The 27,731-nt window shown below is 41.5% G+C and overlaps 1 protein-coding gene across 1 annotated transcript in view; it reads right to left on the bottom strand.

The window, feature by feature from the left end:
- The window catches only part of SYNE2 (spectrin repeat containing nuclear envelope protein 2), a 799,180-nt gene that overhangs the window by 432,746 nt on the left and 338,703 nt on the right, over positions 1–27,731 (bottom strand). Inside the window, exons 38-39 of the mRNA XM_053697281.1 lie at positions 27,420–27,584; positions 5,815–14,169 (exon numbers count right to left, since the gene is read on the bottom strand). Coding sequence (XP_053553256.1) covers positions 5,815–14,169; positions 27,420–27,584 — 8,520 coding nt within the window. The remainder of the gene's footprint in view (positions 1–5,814; positions 14,170–27,419; positions 27,585–27,731) is intronic.

Genomic DNA, 27,731 nt, shown 5'->3' on the forward strand with positions numbered 1-27,731 from the left:
GATGCGGGTGTCAGGAATCACACCTTTATTAATAACAAAAAAATAATAAAAAGACCACAAGTCAAATAAGTCAGGAGTCAAAACCAGAGCTAGTAGTCAGACGAGCCGAGTCAGGAGCCAAAGCGAATAGTCACACAAGCCGGAATCAGGAACAAGGAAAACAGCAGAGTCAGGAACAAGCCAGGGATCAGGAACCAGGAAGGACGTCAGACAGCCAGGTAATACACAGGAACTCTCACAAACAGATCTGAGACAACACAAAGGCATAGCATACTGAACAGAGGCCCTTTAAATAATAAGTGATGACATCACAATTCTGAGACTGCATCCTGTCTCACACAGATGATGCACACCAGTCTGGCCATAAAAGGAAGTGCAGGAAATGAGCAGCATCCCCCACAATGCATCATAGTCAGCAAGAGAAGTGAGTAAAATGGCTGCCAGCAGCACATGGCAAACACAACAGGGAAAAAACCCTGACAGTACCCTCCCCTCAATGACCCCTCCCCCACGGAGGACAAAAGGCATATTGGGGAAACGGGCATGGAAGGCATGGAGGAGGAAGAGAGCATGAACATCAGAGGAGGGAACCCAAGAATGCTCCTCCGGACCGTAGCCCCTCCAGTGAACCAAATACTGTACACGGCCCCTGGACATACGAGAGTCAATAATGCTGCTGACCTCATACTCCTCATGGTTGTCAACAAAGATAGGATGGGGACGAGGCAACACAGTGGTAAACCAATTACAAACCAATGGTTTCAAGAGGGAGACATGAAAAACATTGGAGAGGTGCATTGCATGAGGAAGGTCAAGAGCGTAGGCCACAGGATTGACCCGTCGGAGAATTTGAAAAGGAGCAACATAACGGGAAGCCAGTTTATTGGAAGGCACATGAAGGTTCAAGTTGCAGGAGGACAGCCAAACTCTCTCACCAACCTGGTAGGAAGGCGCGGGCAGACGCCTACGATCAGCCTGGAACTTTTGGCGTTGCATAGAACGATGAAGGCAATCCTGAATCTGCACCCATGTGGAACGGAGTTGCCGGAGATGCTCCTCCAAAGCCAGAATACCCCGAGACATGAATGAATCGTGCAACAAGGATGGTTGAAACCCATAATTCGCCATGAACGGGGATAACTTGGAGGAAGCATTAATAGCACTATTACGAACAAACTCTGCCCAAAGTAACAGTTCAGACCAATTATTGTGGTGATCTGAGACATAGCAACGGAGGAACTGTTCCAGAGCTTGATTAGACTGTTCCGTAGCCCCATTGGATTGATGGTGATATGCCGAGGAGAAGGAAAGCTGGATCCCCATTTGAGCACAAAAAGAACGCCAAAATCTGGAGACAAACTGGCTACCCCGGTCCGACACTATCTCCTTGGGTAACCCATGTAAACGGAACACCTCCCGGCAAAAATTGAAGCAAGCTCCTGAGCGGAAGGCAACTTCATCAAGGGAATGCAACGTGACATTTTAGAAAAACGGTCAACCACCATAAGGATAACAGTATTTCCATTGGAAACAGGGAGCTCGACAATGAAGTCCATGGAAAGATGTGTCCAAGGACGCTCACCATTAGCAATAGGTTGAAGAAGACCCACAGGAAGAAGTCGAGGAGTCTTATTCTGTGCACAAACTGAGCAGGAGGCAACATAAGCAACAACATCAGAATGAAGACCTGGCCACAAGAATTGTCGAGTAACAGACCAAATCATTTGGTTCTTGCCTGGTTGACCTGCTGCTTTAGGATAGTGGTAAGTGTGCAAAAGTTTAGTTCGAAAACTCTCAGGAACAAAACACTTACCACTAGGTTTCTCAGGAGGTGCATTGGTTTGTGCAGCCAGGATCTCCTCCCCCAAGGGAGAAGTCAAATTAGTACATATGGTAGCTAAAATATGGTCAGGAGGTATAACAGGAGTAGGTACAGACTCCTTCTTGGACAGAGGCGAAAATTGTCGGGAGTGGGCATCAGCCCTAACATTCTTACTACCAGGCAGGTAGGAGACCACATAATTAAACCAAGACAAAAATAGCGCCCCTCTGGCCTGTTGGGGCGACAAACGTTTTGCTTCAGATAGATAAGTTAAATTCTTGTGGTCAGTAACAATGAGCACTGGCACGCAAGTACCCTCAAGAAGATGCCTCCATTCCTTGATTGCCAAAATTATGGCCAGCAATTCCCTGTCGACAATTTCATAATTGCACTCCTCTGGAGACAATTTCTTAGAGAAGAAACCACATGGATGCAAGGAACCGTCAGGCGTAGGACGTTGAGACAAGAGGGCACCTACTCCAGTCTCAGATGCATCAACCTCAAGAACGAAAGGCAGGACAGGGTTAGGATGAGCCAGAACTGGAGTGGCAGCAAAGGCAGTCTTAAGACTATCAAAGGCCTTAATGGCAGTAGGTGACCAATGGAGTGGATCATTCTCTTTACGGGTCATGTCAGTGATAGGTTTGACCAAGGAAGAAAGGTTTTTAATAAACTTTCTATAGTAATTGGCGAACCCCAAAAAACGTTGAATAGACCGAAGACCAACTGGGCGAGGCAAATGTAGAACTGCAGATAACTTGTCAGGATCCATGGAGAACCCTGCAACGGAGATAACATAACCTAGGAAGGTTACTTGAGTCTGATGGAACTCACATTTCTCTAGTTTACAAAACAGGCCGTTCTCACGTAGTCTCTGAAGAACCAGTGTAACATCAGAACGATGAGCCTCAAGTGTGGGTGAGTGTATGAGGATGCCGTCTAAGTACACCACAACACACTGTTGCAACATATCTCGTAGGACATCATTAATAAATTCCTGGAAAACAGCAGGAGCATTACATAGGCCAAAGGGCATTACAAGATACTCATAATGCCCGCTCCTGGTGTTAAACGTTGTTTTCCATTTGTGGCCCTCCTTAATCCTAACGAGATTGTATGCTCCTCTCACATCAAGTTTAGTAAAGACCGTAGCTCCATTGAGGTGGCCAAAGAGTTCCGTAATGAGCGGAATAGGGTAAGCATTCTTAATGGTAAGACGATTAAGACCCCTATAATCAATGCATGGTCTTAACTCGCCACCCTTTTTCTTCACAAAGAAGAAGCCAGCCCCTGTAGGAGAGCAGGATTTGCGGATGATCCCCCGCGACAGAGCATCGGCAACATACTCCTCCATAGCACAATTCTCTGCAACCGATAGAGGGTAAACCCGGCCCGAGGAGGAATGTCTCCGGGTTGCAGGTCTATGGCACAATCATAAGACCGGTAAGGAGGCAACGTACCGGCACGCACCTTGTCAAAAACGTCTAGGAACTCTCGGTACTCCTCTGGCAATTGAGATACCGAAGAAGTGCACAAGACTTTAACTGGTTTCTGAAGACAAGTGGAAATACATTGCGGGGACCACGACAAAATTTCAGACTTGCGCTAGTCGAGACTGGGATTGTGCTTTTGGAGCCAGGGATAACCCAGAACAACCAGAAAATGCGGAGAGTTTATCACCTTGAACTGGAGGGTTTCAAAATGGAGAGCCCCAACAGCCATGGACAACGGAGCAGTTTCGTGAGTAACGAGTGCGGGCTAAATGGGCCTGCCATCAATGGCCTCAATAGCAAGCAGAACGGACCGAGACAAAACAGGAATGGAGTGCTTTGATACAAAAGCACTGTCAATAAAATAGCCCGCAGCACCGGAGTCAACAAGAGCCTGGGTGACTATGGAGGAGTCCACCCAGGAAAGGACAACCGTGACCAAAGGTTTCTCCTTAAGCGGTTCCGGAGACGAGGATAAACCACTCAAGGTCTGCCCCCGACAGGACCTTAGGTGTGAGCATTTCCCGGCCGTGTAGGACAAGACTTCAAAAGGTGGCCCTGTAACCCACAATAGAGGCAGAGCCCCTACCTCCTCCTAAAGGCCCTCTCTGCCGCAGAGAGACGCGTGAATCCCAACTGCATCGGCTCAGCAGTACCAGAGAGCCCATGAAAGAAGGCGGCAACAAGGGCTTCATTGTTCCAACCAACCTCTGCGGCAAGCGTACGGAACTCAATAGCATACTGAGCAACAGATCTTGTACCTTGCTGAATGGACATGAGTCGTTTAGCAGCAGAGGAGGAGCGAGCTGGAACATCAAATACCCATCGAAAGGATGCAACAAATTCAGGGTAATTTGAAATCACAGGTTTATTAGTCTCCTACAAGGGATTAGCCCAGGCAAGAGCTGTGTCAGAGAGGAACGAGATGAGAAATCCCACTTTAGCTCTGTCAGAGGGAAACACCTGATGTAACATCTCAAAGTAAATGCCCACCAGGTTCAAAATCCCTCTGCACTGAATAGGATCACCTCCATATCGCTGAGGTAGAGGTGCAGAACCGGACATGCTCCTGGTAGGACAAGGTGCAGCAGCGGAAACAGGAGCAGCCATAACTTGTGGGACACTTTGGTCCAAATGTCCAGTGCGAGTCAGCAGGGTTTGCAGGGCTAGTGCAAATTGATCCAAGCGGTGATCCTGTTCATCCATCCTGGAAATGATGGCAGGTAAAGGTGGATTATTAGCACCATCAGGATTCATGGCCTTTGCATAATGTCAGGGTGCCAGGAATCAGACTGAGACGAGAAGTGCAAAAATAATCACTCCTTTATTAATAACAAAAAAATAATAAAAAGTCCACAAGTCAAATAAGCCAGGAGTCAAAACCAGAGCTGGTAGTCAGACGAGCCGAGTCAGGAGCCAAAGCGAATAGTCAGATGAGCCGGAATCTAGAACAATGAAAACAGCAGAGTCAGGAACAAGCCAGGGATCAGGAGCCAGCAAGGAAGTCAGACAGCCAGGTAATACACAGGAACTCTCACAAACAGGTCTGAGACAACGCAAAGGCAAAGCATACTGAACAGAGGCCCTTTAAATAATAAGTGATGACATCACAATTCTGAGACTGCATCCTGTCTCACAGAGGATGCACACCAGTCTGGCCATAAAAGGAAGTGCAGGAAATGAGCAGCATCCCCCACAATGCACCATAGTCAGCAAGAGAGGTGAGTAAAATGGCTGCCAGCAGCACATGGCAAAGAAAACAGGAAAAAAAACCTGACAGTGGGAGGGCTTCGGTTTAGGGGTTAATAGGTAGTTTATGGGTGTTAGTGTACTTTTTAGCACTTTAGTTATGAGTTTTATGTTACAGCGTTGTACCATAAAACTCTTAACTACTGACTTTTAAACGTGTTAGGACTCTTGACAGGAGAGGGTGTACCGCTCACTTTTTGGCCTCCCAGGACAGACTCGTAATACCGGCGCTATGGAAGTCCCATAGAAAAAAGACTTTACAAAGTTTATGTAAGTTGTTTTGCGGTAAGGCCAAAAAAGTGTGCAGTGACCCTAAACCTGCAAGACTTGTAATACCAGCGGTAGTGAAAAAGCAGCATTAGGAACTGTTAACGCTGCTTTTTCAGCCTAACGCAAAACTCGTAATCTAGCCGATATTTTGTATGTAGGTCTTGTGTAATTCAGTACTTGCTGATACACTATATGTTGTGTGTATATATATATTAGTATCCTGTTAATTATGAAGCAGAAGTACTGTGCTCTAAATATTGAGTTTCAAAAGGCCAAATGACTTGTATACTGTACTTTATACAGACAAGTCAACCAATGAGCATACGTTAATATACCCATTTAGCTGTCACTACAGACTGGAAAGGATCACTTGGAGGGTGCATTTTTATATCAGTCTATTCAAGCCACACCCTAGAGGTCAAGTGCACTGCTATAGGTAATTTATTAGAATAGACTCCTCATCATCTCTTGTGGAAAACTTACTTTTTTCTTTTTCTTGCCTTGCATGAGTTTGTGTGCTGGCCCAGGAACAGCTATTAATGCAGGTGTCATCTGATCTCCATCTCGATTGTCCTCATCAATCTCTGTCACTTCTTTTACACTTTCTGGTTGTACAGGGGCCACAGTTAATTCAGATATGACTGTCTCTTCTTGACAAGTGTCCTGCTCGACCATTGCTATTTCTTTTACACTATCTGATGGTACAGTGGCCACAAATGGACCAGGGGGCAATATCTCTTCATGTCTAGTGTCCTTGACAACCATCGTCTCATCTTTTAAGTTGTCCGATCTCACAGAGGATGCAAATAGTTCAAGTTCTTCATGGCTAGGGACTTCACTCACTGACATTGTTTTTACATCATCTGTTTGCAAGGGATCCACAAGTAGTTCAGATAACATTCTCCCTTTATATCTATTGTCCTCACTCTTTCTCACTCGTTTTACTTTTTTGATGTGTTTAATGGTAACCATGTTCTCCTCTTTTCTTATCATTCCTAGTAAATTCTCACCATCTCTGGTGTCCTGGTTGTTTGTAACTTCTTTTACCTTTACAGTGTCTTGTTGATCAGGAGCCACTAATGGATTTGCTGACATCTTTTCATCTCTAATTTCCACCTTAATCTCTGTAAATTCTGTTAGGTTTACATTAGCTTGTTGAATAGAGGTCACGTCTGTTATGTTATCTACATCTTGAATGGCCTCTTCTATTATGCTGTCACAGACCATTAATGTTTCAGATGGCAATGTTTCTTTAGATCTAGATTTCATCTCAACATTTGCTAATTCTTTTATGGTAGCTGATTTTTCAGGTAAAACAAAGAGGTTAGCTGACATCTTGTTGTCTTGTGTCTCTGTTTCATGGTTTGTTAACACTTTTAGGGTTACATTATCTGGTTGAACTTTAACCACTAATTGATCAGCAGGCATTGTCCCTTCATTCTTTCTTACATCTATACATACTATATTTTGTTGTACAGGCACCATGGACAGTTCCACTGGCAGGTCTTCTCCATTTTTATTGACCCCCCCTATCTTTGTCACTTCTTTCACACTAACTGGATGTACAGGGGCCATATGTAGTTCAAGTGTTATTACTTCATCGAGTCTAGTGTCCGCCTCAATCTTTATAATTTCCTTTATACTGACTGGTTCTACAGGGGCCACAAGTGGTTTAGGTGTTATTGCTTCACTTTGTCTAGTGTTCTCTTCAATCTTTGTAATTTCCTTTACAGTGACTGGTTCTACAGGGGCCATAAGTGGTTCAGGTGTTATTGCTTCACTTTGTCCAGTGTCCTCTTCAATCTTTGTTATTTCCTTTACACTAACTAGCTGTACAGGGGCCACAAACTGTTCTGGGGTAATTGTCTCCTCGTATCCAGAGTCCTTCTCAATCTTTGCCACTTCATTGATATTATTTGACTGTACAGGGACCATAAATGGTTTAGGAGTCATTGTCTCCTCATGTCTAGTGTACTCTTCAATCTTTGTTACTTCTTTTATGCTGTCTAATTTAGGTTCTTTATTGCTTATGACTTCACTCACTGTCATGTCTGTTTGTAAGGGGTCCACAAATAGTTCTGACATCTTTCCTTTAGTGGGCTTGCTCTTTCTGACTTTTTTTACTTTTTTTATACGTTTTTCACTGGGGTGAACTAAATCTTTAGATAACATGTTCTCTTCATCTCTTATTTCATCACTAATTTTAACATTTACACTATCTGGCTGTCCAGGCTGTACTAATACTTCTGGTTTTGGTGACCTCTTTTTATCTCTAGTTTTAACCTTAATCTCTGCCACTTCTTTTACATGTTCTTGTTGAACATTCTGAATATAATGATCCCCTTGAATTTTTTTGACTTTTTCATGGGACATTTTCTCTTTATCTATTGTTTCATCCTCACTGTTCAATTCTTTTACTGTTACATTGTCTGATTGCACAGTGACCACAAAGAGTCCAGTTGATGTCTTTTCACCTCCAGTTTCTTCTTCATGGTGTGTCACTACTTTTGGGTTAACACTATCTGGTTGCATTGTGACCACTAAAGGTTCATCTGGCATATTTTCTTCATTACTTGTTACTTGTACATTTATAATATTTGGCTGTATGGGCACCCCTAATGATTCCAGTGGCATTGTTCCTCCATCTTTAGAGTCCTCCTCAATCTTAGTAGTTTCTTGTGTACTATCTGATTGTACAGAAGCCACAAATAGTTCAGGTGTGCTTGTTTCTTTGTGTCTAGTGTCCTCCTCAGTATGTATACCGTCTTTTACACTATCTGACTGCAGAGGGGCTTCATGTTCTTCATGGGTGTTATTTTTACTCACTGTCATGCCTATTACATCAACTGTTGGTAAGGAGTCTACAAACAGTTCTGACAGCATCTTCCCTTTGGTGTGTTTGCTTTTTCTTACCTTTTTTACTTTTGTGATACATTTTTCACTGGGGTGAACTGAATCTTCAGTTTGCAACTTAACTTCATCTGTTATTTTTTCACTTATTTTTACATATCCACTATCTGGATGTACAGGCTGTTCTGATAGATTCTCTCCATTTGTGGTGTCCTCAAAGTTTGTAACCTTTATCTTTATAGTGCCTTTGTGTACTTTTTCCAGTAATGATTTTGCTGACCTCTTTTCATCTCTAGTTTTTACCTTTCTTTCTGTCACTTCTGTTGGGTTTACATGCTCGTGGTAAACAGATGTCACTTCTGTTGGGTTTACATGCTCGTGGTAAACAGATGTCACTCCTGTTGGGTTTACATGCTCGTGGTAAACAGATGCCACTTCTGTTGGGTTTACATGCTCATGGTAAACAGATGTCACTTCTGTTGGGTTTACATGCTCGTGGTAAACAGATGTCACTTCTGTTGGGTTTACATGCTTGTGGTAAACAGATGTCACTTCTGTTGGGTTTACATGCTCATGGTAAACAGATGCCACTTCAGTTGGGTCTACCTGCTCGTGGTAAACAGATGCCACTTCTGTTGGGTTTACATGCTCGTGGTAAACAGATGCCACTTCAGTTGGGTTTACATGCTCGTGGTAAACAGATGCCACTTCTGTTGGGTTTACATGCTCGTGGTAAACAGATGTCACTTCTGTTGGGTTTACATGCACGTGGTAAACAGATGCCACTTCAGTTGGGTTTACATACTTGTGGTAAACAGATGCCACTTCTGTTGGGTTTACATGCTCGTGGTAAACAGATGCCACATCCGTTGGGTTTACATACTTGTGGTAAACAGATGCCACTTCAGTTGGGTTTACATACTTGTGGTAAACAGATGCCACTTCTGTTGGGTTTACATGCTCGTGGTAAACAGATGCCACTTCAGTTGGGTTTACATGCTCGTGGTAAACAGATGCCACTTCTGTTGGGTTTACATGCTCGTGGTAAACAGATGCCACTTCAGTTGGGTTTACATGCTTGTGGTAAACAGATGCCACTTCTGTTGGGTTTACATGCTCGTGGTAAACAGATGTCACTTCTGTTGGGTTTACATGCTCGTGGTAAACAGATGCCACTTCAGTTGGGTTTACATACTTGTGGTAAACAGATGCCACTTCTGTTGGGTTTACATGCTCGTGGTAAACAGATGTCACTTCTGTTGGGTTTACATGCTCGTGGTAAACAGATATCACTTCTGTTGGGTTTACATGCTCGTGGTAAACAGATGCCACTTCAGTTGGGTTTACATGCTCGTTGTAAACAGATGTCACTTCTGATGAGCTTACATGCTCGTGGTAAACAGATGTCATTTTTGTTATGTTGACTTCCTGAATGTTCTCATTTCTCTTGACTTCTTTAATTGTGACACTCATTGGCAGCTTACAGACTGTTAATGTTTCAGGTGGCAATTTATCTTCATCTCTTCTTTCCTCATCAATATTTGTCAATTCCTTTACTGTTACAGTGTTTTTGATCAATGTCTTTTGATCGCTAGTTCCTTCTTCACAGTTTGCCACCAATAATAGATCAGTTGGAACCTTTTCTTCACTTCTTGTAACTTCTAAATTTTCAAAATTTGGTTGTGCAGTCACAACTAATGATTCAAGAGGCATATTTTCCTCATTTTCAGTGTGTTCTTCAGTTTTTCTAACTTCTTTTGTACTATCTGATTGTACAGAGGCCACAAATGGTTCAGCTTCTTCATGGTGAATTACCTCACTCACTGTCATGTCTACTAAATTATGTGTTTGTAAGGGGTCCACAAAGAGTTCTGATAACACCTTCCCTTTAGTTTGTTTGCTCTTTCTTCCTCTTTTTACTTTTTTTAAACGTTTTTCACTGGGGTGAACTAAATCGTCAGTTAATATCTGCTCTTGTTCACTTATTTCTTCACTAATTTTCACAGTTTCTGACTGTACAGTTTCAGACAATCTGGGTAACTTCTCCCCATCTCTGGTGTCTTTATTGTTTGTAAAAAAATGTATATTCACAGTGTCTTCTTGTACTGTTTCTACTAAAGGTTTCATTGCCGTCATTTCATCTCTAGTTTTCACCTTAATCTCTGTCAGTTCTTTTAGTTTTACATGTTTCTGTTTAACAGAGATCACCTCAGGTAAGTTATCAACATCTTCAGCTTTCTCATTCTTTTTAATTTCTTTCACTTCTACATTGCCTGGCTCTTTACAGACCATAAACGTTTCAGATGGCATCTTCCCTTTCTCCTCTGTTTTGTCCTCAATGTTTGTAAATGTTTCTACTCTTATAGGGTCTGCTTGTACAGTGACAACAAAAAGTTCACCTGAAACTTCATCATCTCTATTTTCTCCCTTATGGTTTGTCACCAAGTCAATGTTTATGTCATCTGGTGGCATCATAGCCATTAATGGTTCTGTTAGAATGTTATTTTCATTTATTCTTACATCTGTATTTACAATATTTTCTCCATCTCTAGTGCCATTACTGTTTGTTGCTTCTTTTACTCTGTCTGGTTGTTCAATGACCATTAATATTTTAGGTAGCAATTTTCTGTTAGTGTCCTCTTCATTTGTTGGCACTTCTGTAACATATATGGCATCTGGCTTAATAGGGACCACTAATTTTTCAGGAGACATTTTTTGTCCATCTTTGGCCCCCTCATTGTTTGTAATTTCATTTACTTTTATACTGTCTGGATGTTCACAAGCCATTAACGTTTCAGATGAAATCTTAACTCCATCTGTAGTTGCTTCTTCACTTGTTATTATTTCATTTAATATCATGATGTCAGGTTGTACAGAGGCCACAGGCAGTTCAGTTGACATTTTCCCTTCAAATCTAAGGTCCTCCTCACTCATTGTCACTTCTGCTTTTATGCAATCTGTTGATACAGGATCCACAAATAGTTCTGATAACATCTTCCCCTTATATCGACTGTCGCCAACCTTTTTAACTCTCTTTACATTTTTCATGCCTTTTTGCTTAGGTTGAAATAACTGTCCAGTGAGCAAAATCTCATGGTTGTTCACATCCACATTCTTTGCCACTCCTTTTACTTTTCCTGGATCCACAGTGACTGATAATGATACTATATTCTGTCTATTCTCAATGATATCCTCAAAGCTTTCTCTAGTGGCTTCATTTACGGTATCTTTTATTACTTTTAGACTGTCTTGTTGTGCAAGGACAAGTGAGGTTTCAGGAGACATTATTTCTTTACCGCTAGTTTCCTCCTCAGGCCCTATAACTTCTAATGCAATCACACCATTTACTTGTGCAGTCACAACTACTTCATCTGTCATCACATTCTCTCCATCTTGTTGTACAAGGACTAGTGAGGTTTCAGGTGACATTATTTCTTTACCGCTAGCTTCCTCCTCAAGCCCTGTAACTTCTAATGTGTTCACACCATGTGATTGTGCAGTCACAGCTAATTCTCTCACATTTTCTCCATCTCTCTTTACTTTCTCTGGCTCTGGAGAGACCACTAAGGTTTCAAGCAGCATCTTGTCTTTATCTTTGGTCTCTATTTCAGAAGAAAACGTCTCTTCATCTCTATAGTCTTCAATGTTTGTTCCTTCTTTTACCTTTACAGTGTTTTGTTGTAGAAGAGCTTCTAATTGTAAAGCTGACTGCTCAAACTCTTCTTTTACATGACCTTGGGGAACAAAGACCACTTCAGTTATGTTTTCTCCATCTTGACCCTCCTCATTCCTTATTGCTTCCATAACTTTCACACCGTCTGTTTGTTCACATACAGTAAATAATTCAGGCGGTATTCTCTTTTTAGCCCCAATTTCCTTCTCACCATCTGTTAAGTCTTTTGCTGTTAATGTCTTGTCGTCACTAGTTTCTATCTCATTGTTTGTAACCACCTTTAGTGGTATCTTCAGTTCACCTTCAGTTGGTATCTTCTCTTCACTCTTGGTAACTTCTACATTTATAATAACTGGTTGTAGAAGCACCTCTGACTGCTCAGGTGCTATCTTCTCTCCATCCCTAGGGTCCTTATTGTTTGTCATGTTTTCTATGTTCATTTTATCTGGTGCAGGTATGATTTCCTGTATGTCTCTAATGTCCCCATTGTTTGTTACTTCTTTTACTTTTAAATTGTCTGGTTGTTTAGAATCCATCAATATTTCAGATGATATCTTTAAATCATCTCTAGTTACTTTCTCACTCTTAGTCACTTTTACTTCCATGCTATCGGTTTTTGGTGGATTGGCAAATAGTTCAGATAACACCTTCCCTTTATATCTACTATCCCCACCCTTTTTGACTTTTTTTACCTTTTTAATGCCTTTTTGTTTAGGTTGCCAAAACCGTTCTGTGATCAACTTGTCACTGCCATTAGTATCCTCACTCTTTGTAACTTGTTTTCCCGGTTGCACTAACAAATCAGTTTGTATCCTCTTTCCATCATGTGAAACCTCACTCCTTGTCATTTCTTCTAAACTTTCTGGTTGTACAAGAAGACCACCGTCCCTTAAAGATTCTTCTACAATAATCTCAGATTTTTGAATAGCCTCACTATTTGTTGATTGTTTTACATCTACACTATCTGATTGTAGAGTGAGCACTAAGGATTCAGTGGACATCTGTTTTTCATCTCTGGTTTCCTCCTCAACCTTTGCCACTAATGATTTAGCTGTCATGTTTTCTTCACTCTTTGTTGCACCTTCTAATTGCAGGAGTTTCATTAATGGTTCATTTGCCATCTTCTCTCCATCACTAGCCCCCTTACTGCTTATGACGTTTTCAATTGTTATTCTCTCTGGTTGTACAGAAGTGACTAACAGTTCAGAAGCCATGTCCTCCACATTGGTAGTGCCCTTAATGATTGTTACTTTAAAACTGTCTTTTTGGACAGAGAACTCTAAAGTTTCAAACTCCTTTTGTCTGACATCTCTTGTTTCTTCCTTAGTCTCTGTCATTTTTGTTAGGCCTTCTTGTTGTACAGTAACCATTACTTGTTCTGTTGTCATATCCTCTCCATATCTGCAAGGGTTGTCACTCACTGACACTTTTATTTCAGTTGACATCTTCTCTTCATCTCTAGGAAGCTCCCCAGTCACTTCAGTAAGGTTTCCACCATCTGGCTGCACAGGAAGCTCTAACAGTTCTGTTATCATCTTTTCTCCATCATCAGTGTCTGCACTGTTTGGTTGCTCATAGACCCCTACATTTTCAGATAGCATCTTATCTTCAGTTCTAGTTTCCTCTCCACTATTTACTACTCCATTTACTTTTAAGCTCTCTATTTGTACAGAATCCACTAACAGCTCAGAATAAGCATTTTCTCTGTTGCTCTCTAGATAAATGGGGGAACCTATCATTTCACTATCTCTAACATTCCCAACGGATGCCATTACTTTTATGCTAACGTTGTCTGATTGATCACAGATCACTAATGCTTCAGTAGACAATGTTTCACTCTCGCTAGTGTCCTTATTGCTTGTTACTGCTTTTAAGTTTACACTGTCTGGTTGAACCTGGGTCCCTAACAGTTCTGTTGGCATCTTCTCCACCCTTTTTGTAATGTCTTTGTCATCCGGTAGCAGATGCCTCACTAATGCTTCAGGTGTTGCATCACTGATTTCCTCTTCAGTCTCTGTCCCTTTTTGTAGGGTTATAGTGTCTGGCTGTACCAAAGTGGGTTCATTTACAATTTTCTCTCCATCTCGAGCGCCCTCAGTCTTTATTGTTATTTTTTCAAAGAAACCTGTGAGATCTTTGTCTTTTTTCAAACTCTGAAACAGTTTCCTTAATTCCTCCATTTTTCTGTGGCAGGAATCTGAAATCTCCTGAATTTTCCTGCCCCCTTCTGGAGATGTGCTCTTTTTGACATCTTCGGTTGATGTGGCTATTTGCATTAGACAGGATTCTATTTCATCAAAACTTGTATGCAGCCCCTTGAAAAAAAGATAATATAATGATCAAATCACTGTTCACATTTTTGAAACACAAAGTAATTTGTGTAAATAAAGTAAATAAAGATATAAATATATATCTGGTCTTTCTCCAAATTGTGTCTTCGGGGAAGAGGAGAGTTTCCCCAAAAACTTTCACAATTAAGCACAGTTTAGAGAAAGACCAGAGAGTGCCGGCTTATTTATATACATATATACATACACACACACACAATTATAAACTAGGCGATAAGCCTGCCCATATATACACATAAATACACATTTATACACATATATACACATATATAAATAAATATACATATAAACATAAACTATGCGATAAGCCTGCCCAAAGGGCAGTCTGTTTTAAAAAACAAAAAATACAAACCACAAAGCTAAAATTACACAAAATAAAAAATGTAAAATTACAGAAAAAAATAAACAAAGCTATCCAAAATAAAAAATGTAAACCTAAACTAATATCCCTATAAAAAATCCCCCCCCCCAAAAAAACACCCCCTAATCTAATACTTATCTACCAATAGCCCTTAAAAGGGATTTTGTAGGGCATTGCTCTAAGTTAAACAGCTCTTTTACCTAAACAAATTATCAATTACCCCCCAATTACCCCCTAACAGTAACCCCTCACCCACCAAACCCCTCAAAATAAAAAACCTAACACTAAAAAAACTAAACTACCCATTGCCCCTAAAAGAGCGTTTGTATGGGCATTGCCCTTACAAGGATATTCAGCTCTCCATCCCAAAAAACCCTAATCTAAAAAAAAAGCCACCCCCCCCCCAAAAAAAAAAAGCCGAAGACTAAGCCCCAAATATGTACTCACCGTTCCTGAAGTCCGGCAGAGGTCTTCTTCCAGGCGGCTCCATCATCTTCTATCTTCATCCGGAACAAAGGCGGCGCGGAGCGGCGGAGCTGTCTTCCCCAATGCGTGGATCCTCAGCGGCGGTCCTCAATGGTGGTAGTCCTCAGCGGCGGTCCTCAGCGGCATGGAGGCTCCTCTTCATCCGATGTCCATCATACACTGAAGATTGAATGCAAGGTACCGCAATCAATATGGGGGACCTTGCATTCCTATTGGCTGACATTTTTAAATCAGCCAATAATATGAGAGCCACTAAAATCCTATTGGCTGTTCAAATCAGCCAATAAGATTTCAGTAGCTCTCATCCTATTGGCTGATTTCAAAATTTCAGCCAATAGGAATGCAAGGTACCCCAATAAATATGGGGTACCTTGCATTCAATCTTCAGTGTGTGATGGGAGATCACATGAAGAGGAGCCTCCACGCCGCCGAGGACCGCTGCCATTGAGGACCGCCGCTGAGGATCCACGCATCGGGGAAGCCAGCTCCGCACCTCCGCTCTGCACCGCCTTCGCTCCGGATGAAGATAGAAGAGGATGGAGCCATCTGGAAGAAGACCTTCTCTGCCGGACTTCAGGAATAGAGAGTACCTATTTGGGGATTAGTGTTAGGATTTTTTTTTTATTTAACAGCTGACTGCCCTTTTAAGGGCCGTAAAAAAGCTGAATGCCCTTTTAAAGGGCAATGCCCATACAAATGCCCCTTTAGGGGCAATGGGTAGTTTAGTTTTTGTTTATTTTGGGGGGTTTGGTGGGTGGGGGGTTTTTACTGTTAGGGGGGATTTAGTCATTTTTAAATGTAAAAGAGCTGTTTAACTTAGGGCAATGCCCTACAAAAGGCCCTTTTAAGGGCTATTGGTAGTATATTTTATGGGGTGTTTTTATTTTGGGGAGGCTTTTTTATTTTCATAGGGATTAGGTTAATTTTTTTTTATTTTTGATCATTTTGTTTATTTTTTTCTGTAATTTGAGAGTTTTTTATTTTTCGGAATTTCTTTTGTTATTTTGTAATTTAATGTTATGTTTTATTTAAGTGTAAGTTAGTATTGGGGTTAATTTAGGGGATGTTAGGTTAGGGGGCATAGTAATTAAATTACGGCTAGATTACGAGTTTTGCGTTATGAGTGAAAAAGCCTCATAACGCTGCTTTTTCACTACTGCTGCTATTACGAGTCTTACAGGTATAGCTGTACTGCACACTTTTTTGGCCGTAACGCAAAGTAACTACTGCTCCTCTCAAAAAGTCCTTTTTCAATGAGACTTCAATATCGCCGGTATTACGAGTTTTTCCTGGGAGGCCAGAAAATGAGCGGTACACCCTATACCGTCAAGATTTGTACCGCCATCTAAAGTCAGTAGTTATGAGTTTTACGTTACAAATCGGTAGCATAAAACTCATAACTAAAGTGTTACAAAACTAACACCCATAAACTACCTATTAACCCCTAAACCGAGGCCCTCCCGCATTGCAAACACTAAAATAAAATAATTAACCCCTAATCTGCCGCTCCGGACATCAGCGCCACTATAATAAACATATTAACCCCTAAAACGCCCCACTCCCGCATCGCAAACACCAGTTAAATATTATTAATCCCTAATCTACCGCCCCCAACGTCACCGCCGCCACTATACTAAATTTATTACCCCTAAATCTAACCCTAACACCCCCTAACTTTAATATAATTAAAATAAATCTAAATAAAAATTCCTATCATTAACTAAATAATTCCTATTTAAAACTAAATACTTACCTGTAAAATAAAACCTAAGCTAGCTACAATATAACTAATAGTTACATTGTATCTATCTTAGGTTTTATTTTTATTTCACAGGCAAGTTTTATTTGTTAGTTTATTTTAACTAGGTATATTGCGATGTGGGGGTTTGTCGATTTAGGGGTTCATAGGTTAGTTAGGTTTATTGCAATGTGGGGGTTTGTCGGTTTAGGGGTTAATAGGTTAATTAGGATTATTGCGATGTGGGGGGATGGTCATTAAGGGGTTAATAGGATAATTATGTTATTTGCCGATTAGGGGTTAATTACTTAATTATTTTGCTATGTGGGGGTTTGCGGTTTTCGGTGTTTGTTAATACTTCGTGCGGGAGGTTACGGTTTTTTATTATATTTTGTGCGGGCGGTTACGTGCTTTTTATTTATTTCTTGCGGGCGGTTGCATGTTTTTTGTTTTTTTTTAAGGCTTTGGGTTTGCCTATGCTGCATCCAGGTGAAGTCCGAAAATGGCAGGGTGGTAAAAGAATCCGCCATTCTTCGCTGCATTCAAGTGGATTCTTTTGGCTGCGCACGCAGCCAACATTCTTTTGGCTGCCTCGCACAGCCAACATTCCTTTGAGAATGTGTACGCAACTGGCGACACCGACGGACGCGTTACAAATGTGATTATAGTATAGATAAACATATATACGTGCCAACAGCAAAAAGATTACAACTCGCTGAAGGTTCAGATGATGGTTAGTATTCTTTATTAATAATCGCCTAGATTTAGAGTTTCGTCGGTAAAAAGCCGCGTAGCTAACGCTGCTTTTTTTGCCAACGCACCCTTCCAACAACGCAGGTATTTAGAGTTGTCTGAGGGGCTGCGTTAGGCTCAAAAAAGGGTGCGTTGAGCTTAACTTAGCTCCACTTCAACCCTCAATACCAGCGTTGCTTACGGTAGCGGTAAGCTGGAAAAACGTGCTCGTGCACGATATCCCCATAGGAAACAATGGGGCAGTTTTGGCTGAAAAAAAACCTAACAACTGCAAAAAAGAAGTTTCTAAGTCTACACCTAACACCCTAACATGAACCCTGAGTCTAAACACCCCTAACCTTACACTTATTAAACCCTAATCTTCCGCCCCCGCTATCGCTGACCCCTGCATATTATTATTAACCCCTAATCTTCCACTCCGGACACCGCCGCAACCTACATTATCCCTATGAACCCCTAATCTGCTGCCCCTAACACAGCCGACCCCTATATTTATTAACCCCTAATCTGCCCCCCCCCCCAACGTCGCCGCTACCTTACCTACACATATTAACCCCTTATCTGCCGACTGGACTTCGCTGCCACTATAATAAATCTTCCGCCCCCGCTATCGCTGACCCCTGCATATTATTATTAACCCCTAATCTTCCGCTCCGGACACCGCCGCAACCTACATTATCCCTATGAACCCCTAATCTGCTGCCCCTAACACAGCCGACCCCTATATTTATTAACCCCTAATCTGCCCCCCCCCAACGTCGCCGCCACCTACCTACAATTATTAACCCCTAATCTCCCACCCGCACCGTCGCCGCTACTATAATAAAGTTATTAACCCCTAAACATAACTAACACCCCCCTAACATAAATATAATTTATATTAAACGAAATAATATTCCTAAAATTAACTAAATTATTCCTATTTAAAACTAAATACCTACCTATAAAATAAACCCTAATATAGCTACCCCCTGAAGATCTCCCTACCTTGAGTCGTCTTCACCCAGCCGAGCCGAATTCTTCATCCAAGCGGAGCAAGAAGATGTCCTCCATCCGGTAGAAGTCTTGATCCAAGCGGCAAAGAAGAGGTCTTCCATCCGGGCGAAGTCTTGATCCAAGCAGCAAAGAAGAGGTCTTCCATCCGGGCGATGTCTTCTTCCAAGCGGCATCTTCTATCTTCCGGATCCATCTTCATCCCGCTGACGCAGAACATCCAATAGATCGGAACAGCCAATAGAATGTGAGTTCAATACGATTGGCTGATTGCATCAGCCAATCAGATTTTTCTACCTTAATTCCGATTGGCTGATAGAATTCTATCAGTCAATCGGAATTGAAGGGACACCATCTTGGATGACGTCCCTTAAAGGAACCTTCATTCGTCGTTAGTCCGTCGGTAGAAGAGGATGGCTCCGCGTCGGCTCCTTTGAAGATGGCTCCGCTCCGCTCCGGATGGATGAAGATTGAAGACGCCGCCTGGATGAAGAGTTCTACCGGATGGAGGACCTCTTCTTGCCCCGCTTGGATGAAGACTTCTACCGGATGATGGACCTACTCTGCGCACCTTGGATGAAGAATTCGGCTCGGCTGAGTGAAGACGACTCAAGGTAGGGAGATCTTCAGGGGGTTAGCGATAGGTTTTTTTAAGGGGGGTTTGGGTGGGTTAGAGCAGGGGTATGTGGGTGGTGGGTTGTAATGTTGGGGGGGGTATTGTATTTTTATTTTCATGCAAAAGAGCTGATTACTTTGGGGCAAGGCCCCGCAAAAAGCCATTTTAAGGGCTGGTAAAAGAGTTGATTACTTTTGTATTTTAGAATAGGGTAGGGAATTTTTTATTTTGGGGGGCTTTTTTATTTTATTAGGGGGCTTAGATTAGGTGTAATTAGTTTAAACTGCTTGTAATTCTTTTTTATTTTTTGTAATTTAGTGTTGTTGTTTTTTTGTATTATAGAATAGTTTATTTTATTGTATTTTATTTTATGTAATTGTTTAATTAATTTAATGATAGTGTAGTGTTAGGTTTAATTGTAACTTAGGTTAGGATTTATTTTACAGGTAATTTTGTACTTATTTTAACTAGGTAGCTATTAAATAGTAAATAACTATTTAATAGCTATTGTACCTAGTTAAAATAAATACAAAGTTGCCTGTAAAATAAATAAAAATCCTAAAATAGCTACAATGTAACTATTAGTTTGGTTTAGGGGTTAATAAATTTATTATAGTAGCGGCGACGGTGCAGGCGGGAGATTAGGGGTTAATAATTGTAGGTAGGTGACGGCAATGTTAGGGAGGGCAGGTTAGGGGTTAATACAATTTCTTCTAGTGTTTGCGAGGCGGGAGTGCAGCGGTTTAGGGGTTAATACATTTATTATAGTGGCGGCGAGGTCCGGTTGGCAGATTAGGGGTTAATAAGTGTAGTTAGGTAGCGGCGACGTTGGGGGGGCAGATTAGGGGTTAATAAATATAATATAGGGGTCGGCGATGTTATGGGCAGCAGATTAGGGGTTCATAGGGATAATGTAGGTGGCGGCGGTGTCCGGTGGCAGATTAGGGGTTAAAAAATGTTATTACAGTGGCGGCGATGTGTGGGGGCCTCGGTTTAGGGGTACATAGGTAGTTTATGGGTGTTAGTGTACTTTAGAGCACAGTAGTTAAGAGCTTTATATTCCAGCGTTAGCCCATAAAGCTCTTAACTACTGACTTTTTTTTGCGGTTGGAGTCTTGTCGGTAGAGGGTCTACCGCTCACTTCTCCCAAGACTCCAAATACCAGCGTTAGGCAGATCCCATTGAAAAGATAGGATACGTAATTGGCGTAAGGGGATCTGCGGTAGCCTGGAATTGCGGTAGGGAAGTGAGTGATAGACCTGTACCTGCCTGACTCTAAATACCAGCGGGCAGCCAAAAGCAGCGCTAGGAGCCCTTAACGCTGCTTTTGATGACTAACGCAGAACTCTAAATCTAGGTGAAAGTATTTTTTAATTAAGGTATGTACATTGGGGTTTTTTTAGACATAATGCTATTGCACACTTAATAGACTACATTATAGTGTACAAATCACTTTTATATGCACTGGGAAACAAAAACATTTGTGTGACTCACTTTATTGCGATATTTGCTTTATTGCTGTGGTCTGGATCCAAACCCACAATATATCTTTGAGGTATGCCTGTCAACATATATACATACACACCCACAGACAGCAAACAGCTACGTTTCGGGCCCACATAGCCCTTAATCATGCTATGTAGGCCATGTAGGCCCAAAACTTAGCGGTTTGCTGTCTCTCGTGTCACTTAAATAAAGGATTAAAGAAACAGTGCTGGGACTCTTCTCTGCTTTTGATTGGATAAAAGGGGTTGCAGGACCCTGATAGTCCTCGTGCACTCAGTTAAGGCTTTTTTTGTTATTACTACTGGGAACTTAAAGGGCCACTAAACCCAAAATCTTTCTTTCATGATTCAGATAGAGAATAGAAATTTAAACAACATTACAATTTACTTATATTATTTAATTTGCTTCATTTTTTATATATCCTTATTTGAAGAAAAACAGAATTTATGCTTACCTGATAAATTACTTTCTCCAACGGTGTGTCCGGTCCACGGCGTCATCCTTACTTGTGGGAATATCTCTTCCCCAACAGGAAATGGCAAAGAGTCCCAGCAAAGCTGGCCATATAGTCCCTCCTAGGCTCCGCCCACCCCAGTCATTCGACCGACGGACAGGAGGAAAAAATAGGAGAAACCATATGGTACCGTGGTGACTGTAGTTAGAGAAAATAATTCATCAGACCTGATTAAAAAACCAGGGCGGGGCCGTGGACCGGACACACCGTTGGAGAAAGTAATTTATCAGGTAAGCATAAATTCTGTTTTCTCCAACATTGGTGTGTCCGGTCCACGGCGTCATCCTTACTTGTGGGAACCAATACCAAAGCTTTAGGACACGGATGAAGGGAGGGAGCAAATCAGGTTACCTAAACGGAAGGCACCACGGCTTGCAAAACCTTTCTCCCAAAAATAGCCTCCGAAGAAGCAAAAGTATCAAATTTGTAAAATTTGGCAAAAGTGTGCAGTGAAGACCAAGTCGCTGCCTTACATATCTGATCAACAGAAGCCTCGTTCTTGAAGGCCCATGTGGAAGCCACAGCCCTAGTGGAGTGAGCTGTGATTCTTTCAGGAGGCTGCCGTCCGGCAGTCTCATAAGCCAATCGGATGATGCTTTTAAGCCAAAAGGAAAGAGAGGTAGAAGTCGCTTTTTGACCTCTCCTTTTACCAGAATAGACGACAAACAGAGAAGATGTTTGTCTGAAATCTTTTGTAGCTTCTAAATAGAATTTTAGAGCACGGACTACGTCCCAAATTGTGTAACAAATGTTCCTTCTTTGAAACTGGATTCGGACACAAAGAAGGTACAACTATCTCCTGGTTAATATTTTTGTTAGAAACAACCTTTGGAAGAAAACCAGGCTTAGTACGCAAAACCACCTTATCTGCATGGAACACCAGATAGGGCGGAGAACACTGCAGAGCAGATAACTCTGAAACTCTTCTAGCAGAAGAAATAGCAACCAAAAACAAAACTTTCCAAGATAACAACTTAATATCTATGGAATGTAGAGGTTCAAACGGAACCCCTTGAAGAACTGAAAGAACTAGATTTAAACTCCAGGGAGGAGTCAAAGGTCTGTAAACAGGCTTGATCCTAACCAGAGCCTGAACAAATGCTTGAACATCTGGCACAGCTGCCAGTCGTTTGTGTAGTAAGACAGATAAAGCAGAAATCTGTCCCTTTAGAGAACTCGCAGATAATCCTTTATCCAAACCTTCTTGCAGAAAGGAAAGAATCTTAGGAATTTTTATCTTATTCCATGGGAATCCCTTGGATTCACACCAGCAGATATATCTTTTCCATATTTTATGGTAAATCTTTCTAGTTACCGGTTTTTCTGGCCTGAACCAGAGTATCTATCACAGAATCTGAAAACCCACGCTTTGATAGAATCAAGCGTTCAATCTCCAAGCCGTCAGCTGGAGGGAGACCAGATTTGGATGTTCGAATGGACCCTGAACAAGAAGGTCCTGTCTCAAAGGTAGCTTCCATGGTGGAACCGATGACATATTCACCAGGTCTGCATACCAAGTCCTGCGTGGCCACGCAGGAGCTATCAAGATCACCGAGGCCCTCTCCTGTTTGATCCTGGCTACCAGCCTGGGAATGAGAGGAAACGGTGGAAACACATAAGCTAGGTTGAAGGTCCAAGGTGCTACTAGTGCATCCACTAGAGTCGCCTTGGGATCCCTGGATCTGGACCCGTAGCAAGGAACCTTGAAGTTCTGACGAGACACCATCAGATACATGTCTGGAATGCCCCATAATTGAGTCAACTGGGAAAAGATCTCCGGGTGGAGTTCCCACTCCCCCGGATGGAATGTCTGACGACTCAGATAATCCGCTTCCCAGTTTTCCACACCTGGGATGTGGATCGCAGATAGATGGCAGGATAGATCCTCCGCCCATTGTATTATTTTGGTCACTTCTTTCATCGCCAGGGAACTCCTTGTTCCCCCCTGATGATTGATATACGCAACAGTCGTCATGTTGTCTGATTGGAATCTTATGAATCTGGCCTTTGCAAGCTGAGGCCAAGCCCTGAGAGCATTGAATATCGCTCTTAGTTCCAGAATGTTTATCGGGAGAAGAGACTCTTCCCGAGACCATAGTCCCTGAGCTTACAGGGATTCCCAGACCGCGCCCCAGCCCACTAGACTGGCGTCGGTCGTGACAATGACCCACTCTGGTCTGCGGAAGCTCATTCCCTGGGATAGGTGGCCCAGGGTTAGCCACCAACGGAGTGAATCTCTGGTCTTCTGATCTACTTGAATCACTGGAGACAAGTCTGTATAGTCCCCATTCCACTGTTTCAGCATGCACAGTTGTAATGGTCTTAGATGAATTCGCGCAAAAGGAACTATGTCCATTGCTGCAAAAAATCAACCCTACTACTTCCATGCACTGAGCTATGGAAGGACGTGGAACAGAATGAAGAACTTGACAAGCGCTTAGAAGTTTTGACTTTCTGACATCTGTCAGAAAAATCCTCATTTCTAAGGAATCTATTATTGTTCCCAAGAAGGGAACTCTTGTTGACGGAGACAGAGAACTTTTTTCTATGTTCACCTTCCATCCGTGAGATCTGAGAAAGGCCAGAACGATGTCTGTATGAGCCTTTGCTTTTGAAAGGGACGACGCTTGTATTAGAATGTCGTCCAAGTATGGTACTACTGCAATGCCCCTCGGTCTTAGAACCGTGGAGATGTTCTAATTTAAATTTAAATGTCACAACATCAGGTTCAGCCTGTTGAGAAATTTTTCCTGAATCTGAAATTTCCCCATCTGACAAAACCTCCCTCATGGCCCCTTCAGATTGGTGTGAGGGTATGACAGAACAATTATCATCAGCGCCCTCCTGCTCTTCAGTGTTTAAAACAGAGCAATCGCGCTTTCTCTGATATGCAGGCATTTTGGATAAAATATTTGCTATGGAGTTATCCATTACAGCTGTCAATTGTTGCATGGTAATAAGCATTGGCGCGCTAGAAGTACTAGGGGCCTCCTGCGTGGGCAAAACTGGTATAGACACAGAAGGAGAAGATGTAGAACCATGTCTACTCCCTTCATCTGATGAATCATCTTGGGCAACTTCATTATCTGTAACAGTATTGTCCTTACATTGTTTGGACGCTATGGCACAATTATCACACAATTTTGAAGGGGGAGACACATTGACTTTCATACATATAGAACATAGCTTATCTGAAGGCACAGACATGTTTAACAGGCTTAAACTTGTCAATAAAGCACAAAAACCGTTTTAAAACAAAACCGTTACTGTCTCTTTAAATTTTAAACAGAGCACACTTTATTACTGAATATGTGAAAAAATATGAAGGAATTGTTCAAAATTTACCAAAATTTCACCACAGTGTCTTAAAGCCTTAAAAGTATTGCACACCAATTTTCAGAGCTTTAATCCTTAAAATAACGAAACCGGAGCTGGTTACAGATTTAACCCCTATACAGTCCCAGTTACAGCCTTTGCTGTGACTTTACCAAGCCCAGAGGGGAATACAATACCAAATGATGCTTTCTAGGAACTTTTCCAACTACTTTCAGGTCCTCACACATGCATCTGCATGTCTTGCTCTCAAAAACAACTGCGCAGGAATGGCGCGAAAATGAGGCTCAGCCTACAACTGGGAAGGCCCTTCCTGACTGGAAAAGGTGTCTAACATAGTGCCTGACGTTAAAAAACGTTCCCCAAGTTTATAAGTGTGAATTATCAGCATAAACATGTATAAAATGTCCAAATAAAGCAATCGATTTAGCCCATAAAAGTGTCTACCAGTTTTATAGCCCATATTAAGCCCTTTATTCTGTTTGAGACTAAGAAAATGGCTTACCGGTCCCCATGAGGGGAAATGACAGCCTTCCAGCATTACACAGTCTTGTTAGAAATATGGCTAGTCATACCTTAAGCAGAAAAGTCTGCTAACTGTTTCCCCCAACTGAAGTTACTTCATCTCAACAGTCCTATGTGGAAACAGCAAAGGATTTTAGTTACTGTCTGCTAAAATCATCTTCCTCTCACAAACAGAAATCTTCATCCTTTTCTGTTTCAGAGTAAATAGTACATACCAGCACTATTTTAAAATAACAAACTCTTGATAGTAGAATAAAAAAACTACAACTAAACACCACATACTCTTAACCATCTCCGTGGAGATGTTGCCTGTGCAACGGCAAAGAGAATGACTGGGGTGGGCGGAGCCTAGGAGGGACTATATGGCCAGCTTTGCTGGGACTCTTTGCCATTTCCTGTTGGGTAAGAGATATTCCCACAAGTAAGGATGACGCCGTGGACCGGACACACCAATGTTGGAGAAAAGCAATGCACATGGGTGAGCCAATCACATGAGGCTTCTATGTGCAGCAACCAATCAGCAGCTACTGAGCATATCTAGATATGCTTTTCAGCAAAGAATATCAAGAGAATAAAACAAATTAGATAATAGAAGTAAATTAGAAATATGTTTAAAATTGCATTCTCTTTCTAAATCATGAAAGAAAAAATGTGGGTTTCATGTCCCTTTAAGTTGTGTATCTAACCAATGATTCCTAGATAATGCTGTTTGTTACTTATCAGATAAATGTTGAATTTGTCAAAGTTCTACACAAATCCACAATAAAGGATTAATATCTGGATCTGCAATGTTACCACTTGTTACTATTTGTCTGTCACCCAGATCAGACTTCAGGAGACTCTGGGACGACTCTACAGAGCTCTCTGCTCAGGTGAGATTATCTAAACTGATCCTCCAGCACTGTGAGATCTCTGACAAGATTCCAGAAAGGTAAATGTTGTATCTCTGTATTCTGCGTATGAGACAAGCCCAGTACAGTAATGCATGACCTGAGTGTTGTTACATTTACACTGTGCATTGTATTCTATAGCCCTTTAGAGTTCAGCTTTGTCCTTTAAAGGGACAGTAACAACTTTCATGATTCAGATAAAGCATGTCATTTTAAACAACTTTCCAATTTACTTCTGTAATCAAATTTGCTTTGTTCTCTTGGTATCTTTTATTGAAAAGTAAAACTAGGTAGGCTCATTAGAGCTCAGGAGTGTGCATGTGTCTTCAGTGGCAGCAGTGTTTTGCAACATTGTATAACAAAGCTACAAATAATATTGCAAAACACTGCTGCCACTAAAGACACGTGCACACTCCTGAGCTCTAATGAGCCTACCTAGTTTTACTCTCCATTCGTGAAAGTTTAATTTTGACTTTACTGTCCCTTTAAGTTTAATTCCATATAATCGTTGTATCTATGTTGTGTTTATTGCATAAGATTCTATATACAGCAGCGTACTTAACAACGTGATGTCACACATTTTGATTGTGCTTAGATGTTTCTGTAATTAGGATTTACTTACTGAACGTTTAAAGCGTATAAGCTTTCATCATACAAACTTAAAGGGACGTTGTTTTTTTGTCATACATATGAAAGAGCAATGGCGATGTCCCCAGGCAAATAGCGGATATTGGTTCATTGTATTACATAGGGACTTACAGTTTTATATAATTATGGTTAATATTTATTGTGGTGGACTTTGGAAATTATTATCAGGTTTTATGTTGTGTTGTTCTAGGTGCTTTTTAGAATACAAATAAATATGTAATTGCCAACTATCGAGTGATGGAATGAGCAGACTTATTTTGTCACAAACTTCTTTTATAGTTTTATTTTTCTGTGACAACTTATGTTTAAGGTGAGCCAATCAACAACATCACTCGCACAACCTGCCAATCACCAACTGTATTCAGATCAGGAGCTGCAGCGCTTCTGACTCCAGTTTGGGACTTTTCCTATGTGTTTAACCCCTTGGAAAGAGTTAAAGGCATAGGACCTAATGATCAAACAATAAGCAGCTTGGACAGATATCACCCAAAACCTTTGGAAGCTTTTTTTAAAGCATTGTATTGAATATGTGTCCCTAGAAGCCACACATCAATACAAATATACATATATTGTAGTTTTTATATATACTGAAGCCAATAAAAACAAAATGATGGCCGCTTCTCATAACGGCCCCTCTGCTCACTGTAAAGCAGAAGAATTCATCTGTACAGCTTTCTGCTACTTGCTGGTTTGAATTCTATTACAAAGCTTTTACTCAGAGCAGAAAATGTTAAACTAATCCTGTTTCAAGACAAATTTCATTTTGAATAAGGTTTTTTAAAGGTTATCTACCCTACTGTCTTCATAATTGAGCAATGTTCTACAGAGAGATGTATTATCACACACAATTTTACCTGTAATTTATGCTGCAGTTCCTTGGATGCCTTCTTCTCCGAGGATACGCTCATGAAATTAAGAAGCTCTTCAGAAAATCGAGTCATTTTGTTATTCAGAGCTGCGGCGAGGCTTTCAAACTGCTGGTGCTGAAGTAGACGACTCTCTAGTATGTGCATTGTACGCTAGAAATAAAGACATGATTGGTTGGCACCTGAGGATAAGGGTCAGAATAGAACACCTGAAAACCTATAGAGAGAGGAAGGGAAATGTATAGTCTGCGTTATGTCTCTGGTGTGTACCGGATGGTAGGTAAATATATGTCGCACCTC

Source organism: Bombina bombina, chromosome 1 (assembly GCF_027579735.1).
Source record: "Bombina bombina isolate aBomBom1 chromosome 1, aBomBom1.pri, whole genome shotgun sequence".
Lineage (NCBI taxonomy): Eukaryota > Metazoa > Chordata > Amphibia > Anura > Bombinatoridae > Bombina > Bombina bombina.